Source organism: Kogia breviceps, chromosome 8 (assembly GCF_026419965.1).
Source record: "Kogia breviceps isolate mKogBre1 chromosome 8, mKogBre1 haplotype 1, whole genome shotgun sequence".
Classification (NCBI taxonomy): Eukaryota; Metazoa; Chordata; class Mammalia; order Artiodactyla; family Physeteridae; genus Kogia; species Kogia breviceps.
Genome location: NC_081317.1, coordinates 81,041,591 through 81,064,961, shown reverse-complemented (window position 1 = coordinate 81,064,961; position 23,371 = coordinate 81,041,591). Strand labels below are relative to the sequence as shown.

The following is a 23,371-nucleotide window of genomic DNA, read 5'->3' as shown; positions in this document are numbered from 1 at the left end:
TCAATGACTAAACAGAGGCAACAGAGTACAGTGGTTAGGACGGTACAGCCTGGAAACTAGCTTCTTGAGCAGGTTATGAAGCCTCTCAGGGTCTTTGTTTTCTCATCTGTAAAATTGGTAGACTAATCACAGGACCTCGCCCTTAGGGTCGTCAAGAGCATCAAATGTATTCTCACCAAGAATGATATCAATGGAGGGTGATCTTAGACATTCAAATGGTGGTGGTGCTCCCAAGCACAACACTGCCTGACAAAGACATATTCCTTACCGTTCAATGTTTCCTGTTATGGTGAAATTCAATTCAATTCAAATTCAAATTAATAAAGTTAATTTTAATTTAATTTTTCTCCTCAGGAGGACAATAATGAGAAAAAAGGTTGCAAAACACTGAGTTAGTATATATAAAGCACCTACAACAGAGCCTGACACATAATAAGCAGGCAATCAGTATTTGATGAAGACATTTTCCTTATTTTTAGATGTAACAGTAGTATCCTGGCTCCAATTAAGTATGTAATAGTTGAATTAATTGGAGGCTACCGTTTCAAACTAAGTGTTTTAAGCTATTTAAAATTACTTAAATCACTGAAAATGACTTTAAAGTACGTGTGTTGGTGAGAGGGGATTTGAAGAATCGGGAGAAGGGAAAGCTGATCTTTCAGCCTGCCTCGGAGTCCCTGCCTAAGTAATGTTAATCTTTCTTAATTGCTACTTTTTACCCTCCTGCTTTATATCTTTGTCAAAGGCAGGAGTAAGCCTGGTGGAGTGAAAACAGTGTATGCTTTGACAAAACCACCTAACCTCTCTGAGTCTTTCTCCTGGAAAGAAATGCACCTTCTTCTAAAGCTTGTCAAAAGCATTAAATGACAGCGTTCATGAATTGCATGGCACAGGGCTTCCACATATAGTAGAGGCTTGATAAATACTAGCTTTTCTTTCAAATTATCCATTTTGAATGACTGTGAACCACAAAATGGAGGTTTTCATTAGGATGCAGTCAATATTTAGTGTCAAACTGAAAACATTTCCAAAACATTTTTTGAGAAAGATGTGTATTCAAGAAAAGAAAAATGTTTCATAGTTCAGCATTTCAGAGACCTATAGGCAACCACTAGTAAGGATTAGCATGCTTTCTGATAATTTTCCTTTCTCCTTGGCAAGTGCTGCATAGACCCGGTCTCCTGTTGAGAAAGCCCTAGAGTGAAAGAGCAGGGGAGCTTTTCAGGCCATGCTCCCCGCGTCTGTCGGCTGGCTTTGCTGGTTGGAGGCTTCCATGGGGTATGCGTGTATTTATTTCCCTTTGGTTTTCCTCAGGTCTAAATCCATTTGATCCTGGCAGCCAAATTCCCTCTTCACTCTCCTTAATAGTGACATTCCAGAGAGCCAAGCATTTTAAGTGTAACAAATTGCCATTGTAACAGCTGCAATTATGAGTAAATTTGATCTTGAAAGAAGCCAAGGCACTGTAACTCAATAACTTTGTAACAGAGCTATCGTTATAATAAGGATAAAGTACCACAGTGTTTTCCTGGTGCTACATAAGCTTCCTTGAACAGAAGTGGGGGAGAGAGCTAGTCAAGGATGTGCTTCCCCTCCCTCCCGGGAGGTTCATTAACCAACTTGTATGCTTGTAAATTCATAAGCAGCATCCAGGTCTACAAACACAAAGACAGATTATTGATGTTCCTTGAGTGTTAAAGCGACTGATTAACCTAATCTGAACAATGATGTACCTATAAAGAAAAATGCATCCCTGATGACATTCTCAGAAATCATCTACAAACTCTACATGGGGGGAAAAATATGCCTGTTTCTAGAAACAAAATTCCAAGTATGTTGCAAAATCACTTGGTTTTCTCTGTTTCCGCGTACTGTTTAGCCACATAATTACCAATTATTAACCTATTTAGATGGCCTCATGTCCTTTTATTCCTATTTGAAGCTTATCCATTTAGCACCTTTTGGTGCAGTGCTAAATCCAAAGCTTTCTATAAGACTGTTTCCTTCTTGATTCTTAGCTCAGAGAAGGGAGGGAAGATTATCATCCCCATAAGACTTTACTGAGGCAAGTAAGTCAAATTTCATCTCTACCGTTAATTCTTATAATAATGACAAAACTGCAGAGCAATCTTTTTTCTTTTACCAAGGTCTGATTATTCTGACTTGAAGTTTCATAAGTGTGGGGATTTGATAGCTGCTCAATACATTTCTATGGAATACTGAGTAAATGAAAAAAGCAAGTACTTTGGTTTGCTATCTCCAACTATATTATAAATACATACACACACACACACACACACACACACACACACACACACACACACGTAAATAAAATGACCAAATTGTTTCTGCTTTCACAGAAAATGCAGGAAGCAAGAAGAGACAAGCAGGTTTCATCCCAGTAGGCACCTGGCAGAAGCTCCTCACATTTGGCACTGGATCTCTGACCAAAACAAAAGCACAATCCTACGGTGAAATTTATCGCCTCATCAGTCTCTCAGCTCACTAAACCCCGCATCAAGCAGACTTACTGTTAGGCGACTTGACCTGGTGTAACCGCTGCCACATAGCAACCCAATGAAATATTTATTGGTGGTTGTTACTGCTACGTGGAGCCCTCCCCTCGCCCATATCCTTTTTTTCCCAGTCTCACTTTTCTTGCTTCTTCACCATCAAATCTTCCCCCTTGGTGCTCAGAGCATCAGGGTGGATTATACATACTGGCTTCTGAAATGAGACTAGAAAATCAAAATACTTGTTCTGCCGAGGACATAAAAATGCTCCAAACCCACTTGGAAAAAATCACCCATGAGACATTTAAACTATGAAATTCAAACAGTTAATGATATTTTTTCAGGTTCGCAAAGTCAAAATGCAAAATGTCGTGTAATGCATACTGACAACTTGGATTTCTGCTGCAAATTTCATAGGAGTGAAATAACTAAACAATTCTCTACCAAATCATATAATTCACACTTCTAGCAATTACTGATTGCTCACTTGTCCTGTGTCTGATAGTGGACTTGGAATTTACAAATAAACACCAAAACCTGGGTCAGGCAAATCCACCTCACAGTAGACTTAAAAACATATTCCGTTCAGTGTATAGCAGCTTTACTCATAATTGCCAAAACCTGATATGATCCAAATGTTCTTCAACCAGTGAATGGATAAACTGTGGTCTATCCACACAATAGAATACTACTCAGCAATAAAAAGGAACAAACCACTGATACACACAACCCCATGCATGAAATCTCAAATGCATTATACTAGGTGAAAGAATCCAGACTCAAAAAGGCTACATACTATATTATACCATTTATATGACATTCTAGAAAAGGCAAAACTATAGAGACAGAAAACAGATCAGTGGTTGCCAGAAGCTAGGTGTGGAGGAAGGGGATGACTATAAAGGACCCAGGAGAATTGCTGGTGGTGCTGGAACTGATCTGTATATCTTGATTGTGGTGGTGGTTACATAACTGTCTACATTTATCAAAACTAACAGAACTGTACATTGTAAAGGACAAATTTTACTCTATAAATTAGACCTTAATTTTTAAAAATCAATGCTTCAAAATTAATTTATGGTAGGAAAAAATTAAACCGTGATTGTCTCTGGGTGGGGAGACAAGTGACTGGGAAGGGGCTCAGGGGGTGACGGAAACAATCTATATCTTGAAAGGGGTTTAGGTTACACATGTGTATGCATTTGTCAAATCTCAAAGACTATACATTTAACATTTGTGAGTTTCATTGTATGTAAATTTTACATAAAAAAACAGAAAAATATTAATGACATGCATGCTGAAGTATTTGGAGGGGAATGGACTGATGTCTGCAACTTATTCTGAAATACATCAAAAATTAGATGTATAAATGGATGCATAATGATAGACAGATGCACAGATATGTAAATTAAATGGACTAATAGATGAATAAAGATGGATGGGTATATAAATATGTGATAAAGTATGTAAATGTTAATGATGGATTCTAGACAGTAAGCATAGTGGTGGTCACTTTAAATTCTTTAATTTTGCTGTATGTTGAAAATCATAATGAAATGGGGAAAAAAACAATTCTAATGAATTAAAATATATACATAACACAATGAGCATTTTAAAGGATTTAATAAAAACATATCCCATTAACTCTTACAAAGCTGTGAGGCATCATTTTTCCCATGACTATCGTATCCTAGTCATGTGACATATCAGATTCAAATTGTAAACTATGCCACAAACGCAGAGAGCTGTGCCTGTCACTTCACAGGGTTTGCTCAACTATAAACTTGAATTAGACACACAAGGCTGAACATAGGCTTTATTTACCACTGATGATAAGAGAAAACTGACGCTTACAGAATGGCTTCCTAATTCCCTACCATTGTATTAACTCATACACAGGACGCTGGAACTGGTGCAAAAGGGGGAAACGCTCTAAATTTTATTCCCAATGATGTTATTCCAATGCTCCCAAGGTTGGAGTTGGAGAATCATGGAATTGAAAAAGGCCAGCTCTCTGTACTAGTGATTCATCGTGTTATCTTCGTTTAGGGCCACACAGGAGTCTTTGCCCTCTCGGGGTAATTCAGCAGTCTCAGGTTCTGTGCCAGGCTGGACTTCTGACCCTGTTCCTATCAGTTAATAACAACTGCTAGTTAGAACTTATGTCTATGGAGTTGGAACTTTCTCCTGTGACGGGGCACTCTTACAATGACACTGCTTTAAAATCTCCAAAATCTACAAATCTGCACACTGTGTTGCTTTTCCTATAATCATACAATCTGAAAGCTGAGAGCTGATCAGAAGGCTGATAAATAGACGCTTTCATTTCAATGCCCTTTGCTGTGGCAGGTCTCAGGTTAGCCACAGCGACCCCTACCCCACCACACACACACACACACACACACACACACACACACACACACACACACACACACCCTCTGTTACAGAGGTTTAAGGGTCAGGTATACAGAGCTCAGCCTCAGAGAAAATTGGCTTTGTCTCTTGGAATCAAGAACAGTTTATGAAATGTTTTACTAGGGGCTGAAAGAGATTGTCTTTCTGCCAAACAACAAAGAAGTAATCATCATGGTGGGGGCCGGGGGACTTTACTGCTTGGGTTACAGATATCACTATAAGCTGAAGAACCAATCTTAATGTCCCATCATACATGTATGGTAAAATAAATAGTGGTTACTCCAAGCAGGTTCTTATATAGTGATAACGTTTTCTAGAAACACTTCATGACATAGAGAACATGGGAAATCTGATTTACTGTGGTCATGGGAGACTGGAGTTTTGGTTAGTCTTTACCCTCAGCTATGCCTTACGGCATTTACATGTACTAATGTCTCGGTATCAGTGTGTTTTTCCTAACTGTAATCTTAAAATGATTTCCGTATAATTTAGGGTTGTCAGACATACCAAATAATAACACAGGATACTCAGTTAAATTTGCATTTCAGGTGAAAAACAAATTATTTTAATAAAAGTAGGGCCCGTACGATATTTGAGACAAGCTCTTATTCAAAATATATTCTTTTATCTGGCAGCCCTAAATAGAAATAAAAACTTGAGATGTGTTAGTGAAAAGCTATTAAAACTGTATTAATTGATGTCTTCAAAAGTCTCAGCTTTCCAGTGATGTGATGTCAGAATTGCATTTGGGGATAGAAACTGATGCTGAGAACTGGGTTTTTTGGCTTCAGGCCTGCACTTTAGGCTTACTAGGTGGTAAGCTCCACTGGGAAAAAGCTCTGGGGACTACCAGTATCTTGTACACAATTAGCTCTCAAAGTTATCCCTGGAGAAAGCAAATGAATGAATGGTTGAACTCCAGTGAGCCCTCTCACGCTACCTCATTCCCGGGAGACTTCAGTTTTCCCGGTATTGAGGAATGACCCCATTTCTTTCCCAATCCTCCAAGTAGTCTCCATCTTTGTCATTTTCTCTCCGTGCATAAATGAATTTGAAAAGGGCTTCCTGCTGGTGCAAAGAGTAAGTCTGAAAAGCTTGTCCATATCTTGAGGGACATTATTGGAACATTCTGTCTAGAGCAAAGGCCGACCTTGAGCTGGGGCCTAGCTAATCTGTCCTAAGACACAGTCCTGTTCCTCACCTGCTTGCTCTGCTCACCTTTTGCCCTTTTTTTCGGTGGGGATGTGGGTCGGAGGGGAATCACAGCCTAAGCTTGAAAACTCAAACCTGAAAACACTTGCTTAGCTTGGCCAGTGGATTAAAGAAGAATCTATATTCCAACAACAATTTTCATGAATTGTGTCCACCCTTGATCCTTGGCTTCTTCTATTTCCTACTTCCTACCCACCACCCTCCCAATATATTTCTAATTTCTAATTTCCATGGTAAGCTTTTAAAAATTTGTTTTAGTGTTGTTGTCATTTTAGAAGGTATTCCATTTCTTCAAAAACCACATAAAGTATTAAATTCCTTAGAGGAACTTGTATTAAGTATGTTTTGCTGTTCAGAACTGCCTTCTGGAATTCATGAGCATCAGTAATAATAATTACCATTCTCGTTATCATACTCTTGTATCAGTGAGAGACATGTACTCTGAAAGCAAAGAAGCAATGTTACTTGTTCCTCATTTATCATGTGCATTGCCAAATAGGTAAAGTCTATATCTGTCTCAAGACTAACCAGGTTATTCTCAAGTCTAATTGCAAAATTCACTCTTTCAGATAGAACAGAGTCCAGGGGAAGAGCTGAAGTGCTAAGAAATATTCTAAGTACTGGGGAGAAAGAGAGAAGGAGGAAGTTTGGAAAGACATTAGAACAGGGAAGATGAAAAGGACATATCTGATGGGCAATGTGGACCAACAGTAAAATCACAAGTGACACTGGTTCAAGATGGTAATTAATGGATCGGAATGAATGTCAGAAAATAGTTCACCTGCTCCATGATTTTATAAGTGAAATAAGCCCAGTGAGGAGTGACCTGCTAATAGCAGGTTGAGCTAGTAGCAAAGCTGAGACCGGAATCCAATTATCCCAAGTCCAGCCAATACCTCTTTTATTTTATGAAAGTTTCTCCAACTGGCTGCCCCCACATCTGCACTAAAATGAGATAGTACTGTGTATGTCATCATAAAATGATTTGAGTTCTAAGGCAATTAAGAGAAATTCAGCCCCTAGATTTATTACTTTCTCTATCATTTATTTTCCTGTACAAATTAATTTTAAATATTTATTCATTCATTTATTCTTCTATTGATGGTCTTTATGTACCAGATCTTATTCCAGATTGAGGGAATACCACAGTTAATAAGATGGGGCCCCTGCCCCTACTGAGTTTTATCCTGGTAGGGAAAATCCAATAACAATCAAAGAAACAATATGGTTTTGGATTCAGATACAGTATCAAAGAGGAAATTAACATGTTAAAGCTAGACAGAAGCTGGATAGATGAGATTAAGGGTGTACTTTAGCAAGGATGACTGTCGAAAGTCCTTCAAAGGAGGTGACATTTGCTTTGATATGTGAAGGGTGAGAAGATATCCATCATGCAAAGACCAAAGGAAATATGTTCCAGGAAAAGGGAAAGAGTTTATAGAAAGAGGTCAATGTGGCTGAGAGTGATAAGCAAAAAGGAACCATTTCAAAGCCTAGCTCAGGGAGGTAAGAAGGGGCCAGATCATGATGGTCCTTAAAGATCATTAAGAAAAAATTGGATTTTATTCCAAAGTCCATGGAAAGTCTTTGAAAGACTTGATCTTTGTATGTCTTAAGAAGCTTACTCTCTGTGGAGAATGACTACAGAAGAACAAGCGTGGAAGTAGAGGCAATTGCTGTAGTCCAAGTCAAAGACAATGGTGGGATTAACCAAGCTGGTGGCAGTGCAGGAAAGGAAAGCCCACAGGTTCACAGCTTTAAGATAAATTTTAGCAGGGGAGCCAGCAGGATCTCTTAATGGTTCCATGAGGGGAAATGAGGAAAAGGAGGAGAATCAAGAATAGATTGCTTTACTTTTGGCTTGGGCAACTAGATAAATTATGGTATCATTTACTGGGAAGGAAAAGGTTTGAGCACCATGGTGATGGATAGAAATTAAAAGCATCATATATGTCATATTATGGCTTAGATGCTTACTAGACATCTAATTGGAGATGTCAGGTAGGTGAGAGAAGAAGATATAAATTAGAAGCAAGGACACCAGCATAAAGGGGAGCCCTGGGCTCTCCAAAATTTATAGGTGAGGTGGAGGAGTACCATCCACAGAGACAGAAGGTGCAGGAGAGGCAAGGAGAAAACTGGGAGATGTGGTCTCAAGAAACTGAGAGTCATTTTTCAAGAAGGAGCAAATGATCAACCACTATATTAAGTGAAAGATAGAGTCAGATGAGAACAGAGATGAACTCACCAGATTTGAAATATCAAATATCATTGTTGATATCAACAAAAGCAGTTTGAGTATAAACAGTTTTTTAAAAGTCATACAATGTGGAAAGGTAACTATTAAGAGTTATTTTTATGTGTTTGTGTTTCCTTCCAAACCTACGCTGCATATAACTACACAAAAATACACACAGGTCTTTTTGTTTGTTCGTCTTTAAATGTAAAACAGAAATAGCAACACATCTTATATGTTCGTTTTATACTGCTTTTTGTTACTTTACATATTATTTTGGAGATCTTTCCTTATCAGTATGTATAGACTTATAACATTATTTTAATGGTGAACTTACTATTTTGTTATAAGAATTTAATCTATGCTTTTCATCCTTTCTTATGTACAAATCATTATACCGTATTGTACCATGTACTTCCCTGAGTACGTGCATGAACAATGATGAGGAGAGAAATGAGAATTTTCTCTCCTCTTCAAATGAGGAGAGAAGATCGATAGACAGAGGAGTTAAGTGCTCACCCCACAGAGATCCGAGCATGAACAAAGACCCAAAGGTTCTTTCTGTTGTACCATATTGCCTCTTTTTATGTTGTAAGAATTGACTGACATTTGGTAGAACTGAGCACAGAAACAAAATCCACAAACACTTTTTAACAAATCATGCCTTTTCAATGGTGATGTTTTAATTGGATCTCTTATTTACTCTTGCATTCATTAAAGTAAATACGTAAATTAGTATGATTTCTCTTCAAAGCCAAACAATTAAAATGGCTTTGGGTTTTGTTGTTGTTGCTGGCTTTTGTTTGTTTTTGCTGTTTTCGCTTATTCCCTAGGATTACGTACTTATTATATCCTAACTTGCCCAAGAGTTCAACAGAACCTGTGGCTCTAAAGTTCCCTTCTTGAGACCTGTTACAGACTGAATGTTTGTGTTCCCGCACAATTCACATGTTGAAACCTAATACTCAACGTGGTGGCATTTAGCGGTGGGGCCTTTGGGAGGTGACTAGGTCACAAGGGTGGCGTGACCTAATCGTCACCTATAAATGGGATTAGTGCCATTATAAAAGAGACCCCAGAGAGCTCCCTTGCCTCTTCCGACAGGTGAGATTACAGTGAGAAGATGACTGTCTAGGAACCAGGAAGTGGGCTCTCACCAGACGCCAAATCTGCCAGCACCTTGATCTTGGACTTCCTAGCCTCTAGGACTAGAAGAAATAAATTTCTGTTGTTTATAAGCCACCTAGTCTATGATATTCTGTCATAGGCAACCAGAACTAAGACCAGACCTAACCAGAAATTCAGAATGTTGTCATTACCCTACATTTTCTAGATCTAGCACTGGCTGCTTTAGAATCTGACACCTTAGAAATACTACATAAACTAAGAAAATAATAAAGATTTTACATTTGTACCTTTCCTTCACGTGGTTAAAGTGGCAAAATCCATCATCTACCCTTCCCCCGCCCTATCTAATTCCTCTTCCTATTTTTACACGGTCATCACTTTATTTGCTTCTTTTTTTTTGTCCTTTTCTTTGACTTATCCTATTTGCTCCAGGCTTCATTTCCTGTTGAGACTGTTTTCGGTGGAAAACTGGGTAAAAGCACAAGAGGAGCTAGAATGAGCTCCCCCCAACCCCCCATCCTCACCGGCAGCAGCCTCTGCTTCAGAATGTGAGTGCTCTGAGCCAATTATTTATACCTAAAAGATCTTTGCATTTCAGTTTGGAGACTAAGACACAGAGAAAAATCATACTAGAGCCACTCAGCAGAGCATGACTGACAGACTGAAACCAGTGTTCAGGTGAGGGCAAGACCGAGGCCAAGTTATGAAGGTGCTAACTAACACCCACTTTTCACGCCTCCCCCGCTTTTTCCCGATGCAGCCCATCTCAGGGGTCACAAACTGGGATGCCCCTCGGATGCATTTTCCTTGGCCCACACGAATATGCTGAAACTTCTGAATCATTGGCCAACATTTAAAACTGGGAAACGTCCTGTAAAAGTGCAGACTTGCCGGCTCTTCTCAACTGGCAACCAGGAGCCAGCTTGCAAACATGATGCCGCAGGGCTGCGGCTGCTCCCCTACACACAGCAAGGGCTCTACACTCTATCCTATGCCCAGGGATTTCTGTCTGGCCCGTCTTACTCATTCCTATCTGCACTCCACTGTGGGTGTGTGCGTTTATAACCTTTCAAAATGAAATGCTGCGAAGTGCTCTCTAATACAGATTTGGGCACTTTTCCTAAGTAGCTAAAAAAATTTGGGTTATGACCCAAACTTTCCCATCAGATAACCCAGCAGTGTATAATCTGACTCTGGTTTCTGATCATCCAGACATCTGGGAGACCTGAAAACAAGACAGAAAAGAAGGGAAGGCGAACTCGGTGGCATCTGCACCCACATACTCCTTCCGCCTCTCCCACACTCTTAGCCATCCTGCCATTATACCTGTATCACAGGTTGCAAACTTATGACTGAAACGCTTCTCCCAGGAGTCTACACGTTCTAGTGGGGTTTTCAAAGGCACAGGAATGCTATCAAAAGGCAAAGACAGGAATCTGCCATAGCGGTTGCACTTCATAAGTGGTGAAAGGTAGTTAAAGAGGGTCACCCGGAACAAGACAGCCCCCCAACATGCCCCTTGACCATCGCATCCACGTCCTCTCCACTCATCATCACACCCAAGCCCACGCTGCTTCCAGAAGAATTCAGGGCATTCTCAAGCTATATGGTAACTGCTTTCATTCACTGGTGAGATGCTGAGAAGCAAATGTGCAACAATCACGGTTATGACACAGGCTAAGAACACACAGCCTCGGGTTCCTGCCCCAGAGAACACAGCCCCTCTCGTTCCACCTCAACACACCCAGGATCTGTGCACGTGGCCGCCGAGCACAAGCCCAGGAATGCTGTTATAAAACTGCACTTCACAGAAGAAACTCAAACCATGAAGTTATTATCACAGTTAAAACCAAAGAGCAGAAAATTGAACTGCCAGAGAAAACAGTCCATGGGAGCTGGAATGAGGGCAGGTGGGGTGAGAGAAAGTGGAGCAGAGGCCAGAACAGGAAGCACTTGCACTCGGGATGGAATGAATTTTGAAGCTGCACCAGGACACCAGGAATCTTGTCAGTGAAAAGGCATGGCTGTGATTCATGCATGGGAGACAGGCAAGATGGAGCTCAGACCCTCCTAAGCATCTATTTCTAACTGAATAAGGTTTCTTTACCTCCAAAGATCCCCTGGCAGATCAGGTGTATGCAAACAACTTATAAATGGTTTGTCTCAGAGTTAAAAAAAAAAAAAAGAGTTAACTAATGTGCTGGTTGTCTCCACAGGAAAATGACATATCAATCCTCAGTGAAGATAAATTGATTCTGAAATTATAAAGTGAATCCATGGGGAAATGAGGTTTGACTGATAAGAAGTAGACTTGTAAACTTTTCGGGAACATGACCATTATTGTACAGAGAAGTATTCCTGCACCCTTACTTTACTCCATCACATCGTCTTCACCCTTGAGGCAAAAAGAGAAACTCCAACTGCCTGAAAATCAAATTCTGGACACAATAGGTACCAACAGGGATTAGTCAAGAACTTGAACTTCCCTTTCTTGTTTCACAGGTTTGATTCTATCTGATCTTGCTAATTACCTCCAATTACTTCATTTCCGCCTTCCTGTCCTTTTCTTATAGCCCTTTAGCTGTCACTGTACACTGCTTGCATGCTCTGCTCTAAAATTCTCTTTAGAGGAAATGGCTTACATATAAATGTAACAAATGAGCAATCTCTCTGTGAGCTAAAGCCTTGAACTTAATTCTAGGCCACATTGACAGAGGGACAATTGCTGCTGCAGGAGACTAAGAGAGGGGCTCCAAATATTTAAAGAGCTGTTATGTGTAGTCTGGAAGGTAGAAGTAGATCCAATCAATGGATAGAAGTTACAGACAAGCAAATTTTAGCTTAACATGTTAAATCTCTTTAATTATAGAAATGTTTGCGTTGTCCAGTACTGAGCTCTCTGTCGTTGGGCACGTTTAACAGATCTGAAAATAATACTTTTAGGAGTATGACAGAGGGTATGTTAGCATTGGATAGGAAGGAGAGAAGTCTACTTCTAAGGAGCCTATGATTCTGCAATAAATAAAACTATATCAATAGTTTTTCCGTATTTGAGATACACAGCCATACACATCCATGCGATGAGGCGGGTTGATAAGTTGAACTTCAGGAAAAACCATGGCAGGAGAGTTGCTCATCCCTGAGCCCAGAGCAGAAGGTAATTCTATCCTAGATTTAGATAAAAATTGATCTTTAAATATATTTGAAGACAAAAAAAAAAAAAAGACTGGAAAATATAAGAGATTAAGAAGCCAGAATCTTCAAGATAAAACCTCATGGGCAAGGGTAGAAGTTGGGCTCGTATATCAAACTACACATGAATAGGACTGAATAGGACATAGGGGCTAACTGAAGGACAGTTTATGTTCTTTAATTTTGAAAGCCTACTCTAATGGAAAATGTAGGATTCTGATTTTTCTGTTCTGGGTAAGAAGAATGAAAGAAAAGTATCTCCGCCACCCCTGCCCATGTCTGCATGGGCAGTTAAAGAGCTGTAAAGAACTTTTATTCCAAAGAGCTCCTGTAGATACTGCCCTCTTTGACCAAAATGCCACGGGGCTGGCAAAGATTTCTAAGCAGATTAATGAGAGGCTTCTGAAAATGTTAATTCAAGACTGCTGTTTCTCAAATTTAACCTAGGTCTCTTGGAGAGAAGTTGGTGAGTCAAGAACATTGTTAGACTCACCCTTCTAACTGCTGTAATATTGTACCAACACTTTTTGCCAAACTGTGTTTTTACTGTGTAGTGATGCTGTCTTAGAAGTCTGCGGATCCCTGTCATTTAAAAGCTAATCATAACATACTGTCAACATATGGGAATCCAGTCTATTCTTGTTCTCCGGGCTCATGTGCCCCAACTGACCACAGCATTTTCTTAGCACCAGGAGGGTTTGTTCTTACAATGTTGCTACTTTTGCTTTTCCTTCTTTAGAACCCTCTAAGTAAAAACAATAGCAGGGGGAAGAAGGAGCCATGCAATTTACTCCAGCAAGTAAAAGCCAGGATCTGTTGAGTATGTGTATTCCCTGCAATTTACCCATGTGTGTTTTCCCCTTCTGGAGAAGATGAGGAACAAAAATAACTTCACGCATCACCAATGTTTTCCACCAAGCCATTTCAGATGGTCCCATCCCCCTAATCACAAATGTGCCTCCACTCTGGCACACAAATCACCCACCACACACACACACACCCAAGATTAAAGAAAAGGAGACCAGCCTAAGAAAGCAAGTTGTGTGGATACTTTATACTCCCCATGAGATCTGCTGGGAGTGAAAAATAAAAAGTCAGCCTGTAGAAATTTACATAGTCTCAAAGTCTTTCCCCACAAAACGCTTATTAATTAGGTGGGGGAAAATCGTATTTTAAAATAAAGAAACCTGGCAGACACCAGGTTTCATCAAGTGACCAAAGTTAAAATCATCAGCAATGAAACATGTCAATGTCATGTGCCTCCCGATCTGATACACTGGGAAGGACATAGTACTTCTCTGGTGTTCTCGCCAAACCTGCAGCTAATCATGAAGAAACAGACAAACACAACTTGAGAGATTCTGCAAAGTATGTGGCCAGTACTCTGCAAAAAAATTCTAGATCATGAAAGAAAAGAAAAGGAAAGGAAAGGAAAGGGAAAGGGGAAGGGGAGGGGAGGGAAGAAAATGTAAGTATGACAGAGTATACCAAGGGGATTTGGGAAATATGACAACTGGTGTGATCCTGGCCCAGAAAAGAGACAACTGGCAATATCTGAATAAAATCTGTAGATTAGATGTAATCTAATTACATTATTATAAGGGGCATTATTATAAAGGGGCATCATGTCTGCAATTCACACCCAAATTTTCAAAAAGAAACTTATATACATAGCTATGTGTGTACATGCGTGCATGTGTATAGAGAGAAGAGAGAGAAAATGACAAAGTAAGTTTGACGAGATGTAAAATGTAAATGTTAACATTTGGGGAATCTGGGAAGTGAATATAGGAATTCCTCATAACGTTTTTGCAACTTCTCTGTGAATAACATTTGTTGTTGGTGGTTTTTTTTTTAATTAAAAAGGAAACTTAACAAGTGGGCCTGAGCTTTTCAAGGAGGGAGCTGGATTAGGAGGAGGAATGTAGTAGACCCCCATCTCCTTTGCTCTTCCATCCCCAACACTGAGAAGCATTGTAACGTCTTGTGTTTCCCCGAAAGCTACTGTGGGAGCCTGCAGAGAGCTCCCTGAGGGCACCACCCTATTCCCAAACCCCCAGAGCCTAACACAGGGCCTGGCATATATTAGAGGCTCAAGAAATGGCCAATGGAAGGAATAATGGGACTTTAAGAAATATCTGAAAGAAACTGCAAGCAACCCCCAATCTGCAAAGTTGGTAGAACTGTGGCCCTTCTGTGTAAAGAGCTGGGTGGCAATGAGGGGCAGGTGGCATCAGAATGAGGAGGGAGGAGCAAGGTACAATCCTACCCTAGGGTATTCTTTATATGGAGGAGGAAGAGGAACTGAGCATGTACCCTGGGGCTGCCTGAACTGGCTCTGTTCCTCTGGGCAGGGTGGGGAAGGACATACATGCCAGGCACTATGTGTCCCAGCATCTGAGGTCTCCACTGGGTCCTGCATGAGCTATTTGATGCACTGAGATAAGAAGAAAGGAAGGCCAAGCTTCCCCAAAAGAACGTTAAGGCTTGAAATAGCTCTGTATTCAATTCTGTTCTTATCTCCCAAAGCATTTAGTACTCGGTTTTTCAAATTCACATGGACTATGCACATGAGGTCTGAAATTAAATTACCAAAGTTCAAGAAAGCTTGGAAAAAGCTAACAGATGAAAAACGTGACTTCGCTTCGAAAACTTCGCTAACTCAAGAACATCCTAACATACTGCTTTTCCAGTAACATTTAATTCTGAATAGAGATAAAGGGAAAAAATATATATATAATCCACAGGCTGCCGGAGTGTTAAGTATCAGGGGATGTTCCTATAATCCACAGAAAATTGGGCCCTACAACAAATGTGCTTTTTCTAACCACCAAGATACAATTTCACAATCATGAACACTGTGTGATAATATTCCAGACAAAAATTAAACAAGGAGAACTGTGGCACATAACTGAGGACAGGACTCCAAATGGCCAACATGATTTGCATATTAATTCAAACAGGGACCTTTTTGCTTTGATAGGATCATTTTTGAGGAATCTCTAGGTGAGATTGCCATGCTCACTGGTAGAGACTTGTTGACCAATTTATTTGAAACAGAGCTCATATGATCAACCCAAACCATAATGAGGAAAAGACAACCCTTCCTGATCAGTAAATAACAAACAGTGAATCCACAGAGGAACCAGGGCAGGCTGGTACTGCTGCCCTCTCTCCCTCTTTACTCGTCACATCTGGGAGGTCAAGCAGTTCTCTGTCAGAGTCAATCCCTTCCTCCAACTTAATAAGGACAGAGGGTTATCTCATCCTCAGAGTTTTAGTTGCCAATTATTAGCCTGTTTGTCCCTAACACTCTCCAGCTTCCTATCTCCCATTTCAAAGCTGTCCTGCCTCTCCAAAATGGATTGGGAGAATCCAGACATGACATATCTCCTGCTAGGTTCTCCTAGAAGTATGCTTTCTGTACAACCCAAAAGGACTGAGGGTCAACACAATGTGTAAGAAAGATCCCTGTTGAGCTTCCAAGAGGAGCATAACCAGCTTCTGTCCCTTCTGTGCTCAGAATCCCTCCTGTCTCAGACATGGTCTAGGCCATGGTCTAGTCCCTGGGCCACCAGTGGCATGGCTCTATTAATGCCCATTGAAACTACATGGATTCGTGGTGACCTGAGGCCTGACCTAAGGGTTCTGGAAGAGACTCCTCTACAGAGCTCAGATAGAACCTCAGATCTGTATGCAAATAGGTAGATGGTATGGTCTTCTTAAGACTTCAATACTTCTGAATCCATCCCTATCTGTCCCCACATACACTCCTTCTCATTTCTCCACGACAATTCCTACTTCTGATACCCTGGGCTGTTCTACAACTGGGATGATAAGGGCACTTCGATAAAAAATCAAGCCATTGCCTATTTTTGGTCTCAAGAGGAAGCAAAGATATTGGACCAAAGGATAGTATGACAGCTCTTGAAATTTAAGCTTTCATGCTGGTCACCAGTTCCTAGTGTGATGTTACCAATGAAAAATGCAGAAGCTCTGCCTCTTGGTCCCCACCCAACTGGTGCTTCTTACCTTTGGTTCCATTGAAATGAAACTGTGCGTTCCTCTGCTTGAGAGAACTGACCTTTTAATCGTCCTGCTGTGATAGAAGTGGTAGTAATCCTTCAGGGCCCCGATCTGCAAAGGCAGGAGGGAAATAATATAGGAGAGTTAACGTACGAAAAGTCTTCTGTTTTCCTAGTTTTTCATTAAAATAAGAACACAAAAGCAAAAAAAAAAAAAAAAAAAAGAAAAAGGTCCATAAATTATGCAGTTGCTGGCCATGCTTAAATGTCACTTGAACCTTGGTGATCACTTTTCAAAAGAAGGACATGTGATATGAAATGGAGTGTCCTTGAGGCAGTGACCATGGAACTAAAGATTATAATGGGGCAGCTTGGCCTCTCCATATCTCTCTTTTAATGTTTAATTTAGATGCAGCATTTTAAGTAATTCTATATCAATCTATATCCAAATGTATGAAAGAGAAAAAAAATCAAATAGCTATCTGGTTATAAAAACCATTGCATTTTGTTTGCTCCAAGAAATGTACAATGAAAGACCTTGTTAGATTATTTATACCATTAATCTGAAACAAGTCCTAAGCAATTGATCATCCGCAAAGAAAACACTACTTAGTTTGTTTCCTGACTTCAGCAGACAGTATAAATACATAGTTCTTATTCATGTGTTGCAAAACTAAAAGTGGAATGAATGGCACTTTCTAAAACAAAACAAAGATCACACGACCTACCTATCAGCTAAGCTTCCTGTGTGAAAATAGTTTAATCGACTATATCTTAACCATTTCTTTAACAAATTAGTTTTCTCATTTATGTACTCCTTTCTTTAGTTGAAAACAGGTCTGTTTAGGATAGCTGTAAAAATAAATCCCTGTCCATTCTAAGAAAACAAACGAACACAATTCCAAACAATCATATTCCTTCAGCAGATTGTAAAATGTGGATCACATAATGGAAATTAAACCATACAATGAGCTAAGGCAGGAGAGCTTGGTTCGAGTTTTGGCTGACGGTCACCAGAAGTGTCTCCTTAGCTAAATTGCATATACTTACTATGTCTCAGTTTCATTATCTAGAAAATTGGACTTCAAGCCAGTTCATTTCTCAGATCACTACAGCTCTCAAATTCCATTCTTTACCACTGACACTTTACTCGCTTTGGGCAAATATATTTAGGGCTATTCCCCCAGAACACCATTGCTCTACCCTAAAAGAATGACCACCATCAGGATGTTTTCCAATTAGGACAATTCAAAAGTTAGGCCTTCTTAATTAATTAAAAAAAAAAAAAAGAAAAAGAAAAAAAAGTCATTGTCCCAGCTTAATTTTCTCAGATAAAAGGCTTACTTTTTATCCCCATCACATTTTCAATCATCGTCCCAATAAGGATGATCAACCAAATTTCTGTGCCATTTAAGAGTCATCTCCTCACTGGGACTTCATGCTCTAATTGAATGTTTCTTATCCTCATTAAATTTGAATGTCTGAAGTCTCCCATTTCTGATTCAAGTGGAACTGCCCAGATGTACACAGAAGAGATCCTAGACTCTGAAAACAAGTAGGAAATGAGGAAATCCTAGCTGAAACCTCTAATCTCAATGATTCTGGACTCTGAAGCAGTAGAAAACAATGAGGAAGAGGGCACAGGTGCCAGTCCCAGCCTCCAAGGGTGTTTCAAGGAGGGTTTTACAGGCCAACTTTAAAATTCCAGACGAGTAGGGGTAGAATTCAGGAGGGGCTGCATAATCCTCTATCAGAAATCTTAAAATCCCAAGAAGCTTAGAGATTTCACCTCATGTAGTTTCTGTCAAGAATGCTCCTTGAGTAAATACAGGAGTTTTTGTGGAAAGGAACAGAGAATCTCTGAGGAAGAACTTTTTATCAACGTGAAAAGTGCCAGTATGTTTAAGATCATGTCCACTCAACTATTATGGAACCTCTTTGACTATAGGAAATGACTGAATTCAACTCAACTATTAAACTCAAACTGTGGATAACGTACACCCTGAAGAAATATTCAGATCCTTTGTGGCTTCAATGGTACATACCAGAATGCTGGCCTAATGCAGTGTAGATGGAGCTGGAAAATGGAACCCTTGTCCTGACTTAACTTGCTCTGGGATTTTGAATACATCACTTAACCTCTTTGGGCCTTGGTTTCCTCAACTGTGAAATAAGGACACAGGAGGTACAGTGGACAGAGACTGGGTGTCAGAGTCTAATGGGGGATAATAGTGTTTATGGGTTAGTGTGGTTATAAAGATTGAATGTAATAGCAGGTACAATGCCTAGTCAAGTCACTGTCCACCACATAGTAAGTGGCAGAAGGTTATGAGTTTCCCATCTAAATTTATATTTAAATCCTACCTTCCCTTACCTCCTATCCTCTAATTAATCCCTCACCTCTGTCTCTTGGCAGGATTCCTCTTTTTTTTTTTTTTTTTTTTTTGCGGTATGTGGGCCTCTCACTGTTGTGACCTCTCCCGTTGCGGAGCACAGGCTCCGCACGAGCAGGCTCAGCGGCCATGGCTCACGGGCCCAGCCGCTCCGCGGCATGTGGGATCTTCCCAGACCGGGGCACGAACCCGTGTCCCCTGCATCGGCAGGCGGATTCTCAACCACTGCGCCACCAGGGAAGCCCGGCAAGATTCCTCTTAATCTGCCCTGGTATCACCTCCCTTATTTCACTGGCAAAAATCAAAAGGGTTGATGATACACTGTTGGCAAGGATGTAGGCACAAATGCAGCTCATACAGGATCAGTAAAGAGCGTACAATGGTACAAGTGTTTGGAGAGCCATTTGGCAATATCAATAAAATTATACACAGTAATTAACCTTTGACTCAGCCTTTCCACTTCTTAAAATTGATTCTATAGGTATAGTCATTTACGTAAAAGAATGGATGTTAGAGCAAATTTTGTAAAAGCAAAAGAATGCAAACAACTAGCTGCCATCAATAGGTGATTGGTTCTATATGAACTGAAATGGATTGTCTCCAAGGTAGTGGATAAATAAATAAATAAATAAATACAGGTGCAAAAGAGGCATATAATATGACCCAATTTTTGTAGGAGAGAAAAGGAAGACTCTAGATGACATGTGTGCTTATATGCATGGGATATTTCAAGAAGGAATCTTGACAAACAGGAAAAGAGGGATTTTCTTTTATTTATGTGGCTGCATTATTTTTTTAAATTAAACTAACCAAAAATGAAAAAATAATACAAATGAACAAGTGAAATAGCACTCACACAAATCCCACCTACTTTTCCAGGGGCAAATACGCTCCCCCAATTCCATGGGATGGATACAAGGTCCACTTCTATTTGGGCCATTAAATCTCTTTAGCAGTACACTCTATTTAATCTCCATCTTTCAGGGATTCTGCTTCCTCTATAGGGTTATGGAATGGTGTTCACTGATTGGCTGATGCCTCAATTACAGAATGCCTGCCACATGCCAAGCATCTTGCTGCTCTTCCACATGTTATTATATTTAAATTCATCTCCCCAAGAGCTTCTGAAGACAAATATTATTACCTCCAACTTGATAAAGGAGGCTGTTGAGGCTCTGGTAGTGCCCAAATGTACACAGCTGGTATTGTGAGGTGGTAAAATGTAAATCTTTGTTGAATGCCTAGCATCGGGGTGAATTTAGTTAAGTTTCATGGTGCATCCCGACGACGGGCTCACAAGACGCATTCCGACATCCTTCTAGTGAGCCTTCCTATACTGTAGAGCTAAATTCTATGCAGCCAGGGTTCTGAATGTGATTAAGGTTCTACCAATCAAAGGCAGACTGTGGCATTGTGAGGCATGCTCTTGGAGGCATTTACGTGTTTAGTGGTGGCTGTGGCTAAAGGTCTTAGTACCTGGTTGCTAGCTTTCTGGGCATTCATTTGCACATCCTGTTTTGTCAGTCAGTTGGTAAGAGATTTTTAGAACTACAGGGGCATCAGAGGGTAGCTTCCTCCTTCCTCAGCTTTCTCACTGAGGCAGAAGCGGCAGCTCTGGTGGAGGCCCATTCTGTAGTGTGGCTGTGGGGGGCTTTTCTGAAAACTTGGCCCTCCTGATTGATACTCCAAGCTATTTAATAGTCAATACTGAATGCCTTCCAAAGCAGACCAAGCAGTGGATTCAGTAGTTGGCTCCCCTGAATATTCCTAACTGGACAGATGAGAATTTCTGAAAAAGTAGCTTTATATATATACAATCTTGCACAACTTAGAGATCCTCAAAGGTATGTACCTTTTGAGTCATGGGCTACAGGCACCACTGAGACACAGGCTACGGATAACCCACTGTGTCTGCTCTAACATCCTGTTAGATGACTACACTGGCTTCTTGGCTTCTCACAGCCATTCATACCAATCACCTCTCTCAAGTCTTTCTATACAGTAGCCAGGATAAGGTTATAAAATGTACATTTGACTGTCATAGTTCACACGCCAGCTTCGAACACTTGAGTGGCTTCCCTTTGCTGTTAAAATAAATAGTAATATTTAATATTATTTAATAATGTAATTTTAAAGTTAATAATAATAATAATAAAACCAACATTTATTCTGTGCCAGGAACTTGTCTACATGCTTTATCTAACTCATTGAATAAAGCACTGTGGTCACCTCGATGAACCTGTCAGCTCTCTCAGGCTGCTTGTTTGCCTTGTTTCCCCTCCTGCCCTGTCCAACTTACAGATTTCCCCAAATTCTGTACTCCTTTTCGAGGAGTTATTTACTACCAGTCTACAAATAAAATTTTTTTAATGGGCAAAAGTTTGAACAGTCATTTCACAAAAGATATACAAATGGCCAATAAGCATGTAAAAAGATGCTCAAATGCAAATTAAAATCATAATAGCACTATACACATACCAAAATGGCTAAAATTTTAAAGGTAGACAATACACATTTTTAATGAGATTATGGAGCATCGGAACTCTCATACATTGCTAGCGGGAGTAGAAAATGGTTCAACATCTTTGGAAAATCATTAGGTAATTTCTTATGAAACATACATCCTCCTCATGACCCAGCCATTTCATTTACAGTATTTACCCAAGAGAAATGAAAACCTATTTCCAAACAAAACTCATACACAAATGCTTACAGCAGCTTTCTTAATAATTGCCCCAAAGTGGAAATAATGCAAATGTCTATCAACAAGTGAATGGATAAATCAATTGTGGTATATTTATAGAATCGAATGCCCAGCAATAAAAAGGAACAAAACTCTGATGCATGCAGCTATATGCATGAAGGTCAAAGCAGCATGCTGACACAAAGAGGATACACTGTCTGATTCCATTGATAAGAGGTTCTAGGACAGTTACTCTATCATGACAGCAAACAGATCAGTGATAACCTTGGGGAAAGCCTGGAGAAACTTTTGAGTTTGGGAAATGTTCTATATCATGACTGTGGTGGTAATTCCATCAGTGTTAAGTGCCCCGGCATTCTGGAACCAGCTCATTGCAGGCTTGCCAGATCCAACTGCATCTTTTCCCGACACCCTCTGCAGGGACATCACATTGCTGACTTGACATCAACAATGATGGAAGTTTTTAACACATCAGGAAAAATTGGCAAAGGCTACAAATTAGGGCTTCTTTTTTCCCTGATCAATCACTTGTTTAGTATTTATCAGCACAACCCCGGGTTTGTACATTTGTCAACACTCATCCAATCTTACACAAAAATGGCTGTGATGGGGAGTATATCAATTATACCACGATAATGGTGAGTTCAAAAGTTATATCTCCTCTACTGATCTCTGGTTTTCTTTCCCATCTGCAGAATGATTCAGAGATTGGGAAATGCAAGAACCCAGTGACCTGGGGCTCATCAGCTCAGATCTCCTCCCACCCTCTCAGGTGAGGTGGGGAGGAACCAAGTCACCAAGACAATTGTTCTTGCCGACCAGTCTCCAACATCCAGGAGTTAAAGTTTGAAACTCCTGCTTGCTAAATTCCATTCAGACAGAAAGCTGCAGAAGCACCGCCTGGATATACTGATTTCCCTTCACTAAAATTTGACTGTGATGCCTCCTTCGTACTTCCCTGAGAATATTAAAACCATTGTAATTATTTGCCTTCTGTATTTCAGACTCAAACGTTCAAAGGAGAATCAAAGAGAAGGTGGCCATGATTGCTTTCCCCAAAGTCACCAAGAATACTCCAACTTCAGGGCCTTTGCGCCTGCTTTTCCTCTGCCCAGAATGCCCTTCTAGAAATCTCCGTAACTCACATCCTCTCTGCTTTCAGGTGTTTGCTCAAATGCTCTCTTCTCAGGGAAGATTTCCACCCAATTGACCACCCAATTTGAAATTGCTGTCTCCAGCATACCCCACTGCCCCTTCCCTGATTTACTTTCCCCCTTCACATTTATCACCACTTAATGTATTATATATTGTCTTTATTTGTCCCATTTATTGCTGGTCTTCCCCTACTAGAATGTTAGCTCCATAGGTCAGGAATTTTGTTTCATTCACTGCTGAATTAGACTTAGCTCCTGTTAACCGTTCCAGGCATACGCAATAAATGTTAGAATGAATGAATGAATGAATGAATGGTCCCTGATCTTCAGGAAATCAAAGGAGCAGTGAGCATGTCTCTAAACCTTAGGGAAGGCTTCTTGCAAATCTCTTTATAACCC

The 23,371-nt window shown here is 40.2% G+C and overlaps 1 protein-coding gene across 2 annotated transcripts in view; it reads right to left on the bottom strand.

Annotated features, from left to right (window-relative positions):
* Nucleotides 1–23,371, bottom strand: part of PCSK5 (proprotein convertase subtilisin/kexin type 5) — a 464,407-nt gene that overhangs the window by 407,000 nt on the left and 34,036 nt on the right. For both annotated transcript variants that reach the window (XM_059071201.2, XM_059071200.2), the window contains exon 2: nucleotides 16,729–16,833. In XM_059071201.2, coding sequence (XP_058927184.1) covers nucleotides 16,729–16,833 — 105 coding nt within the window. The remainder of the gene's footprint in view (nucleotides 1–16,728; nucleotides 16,834–23,371) is intronic.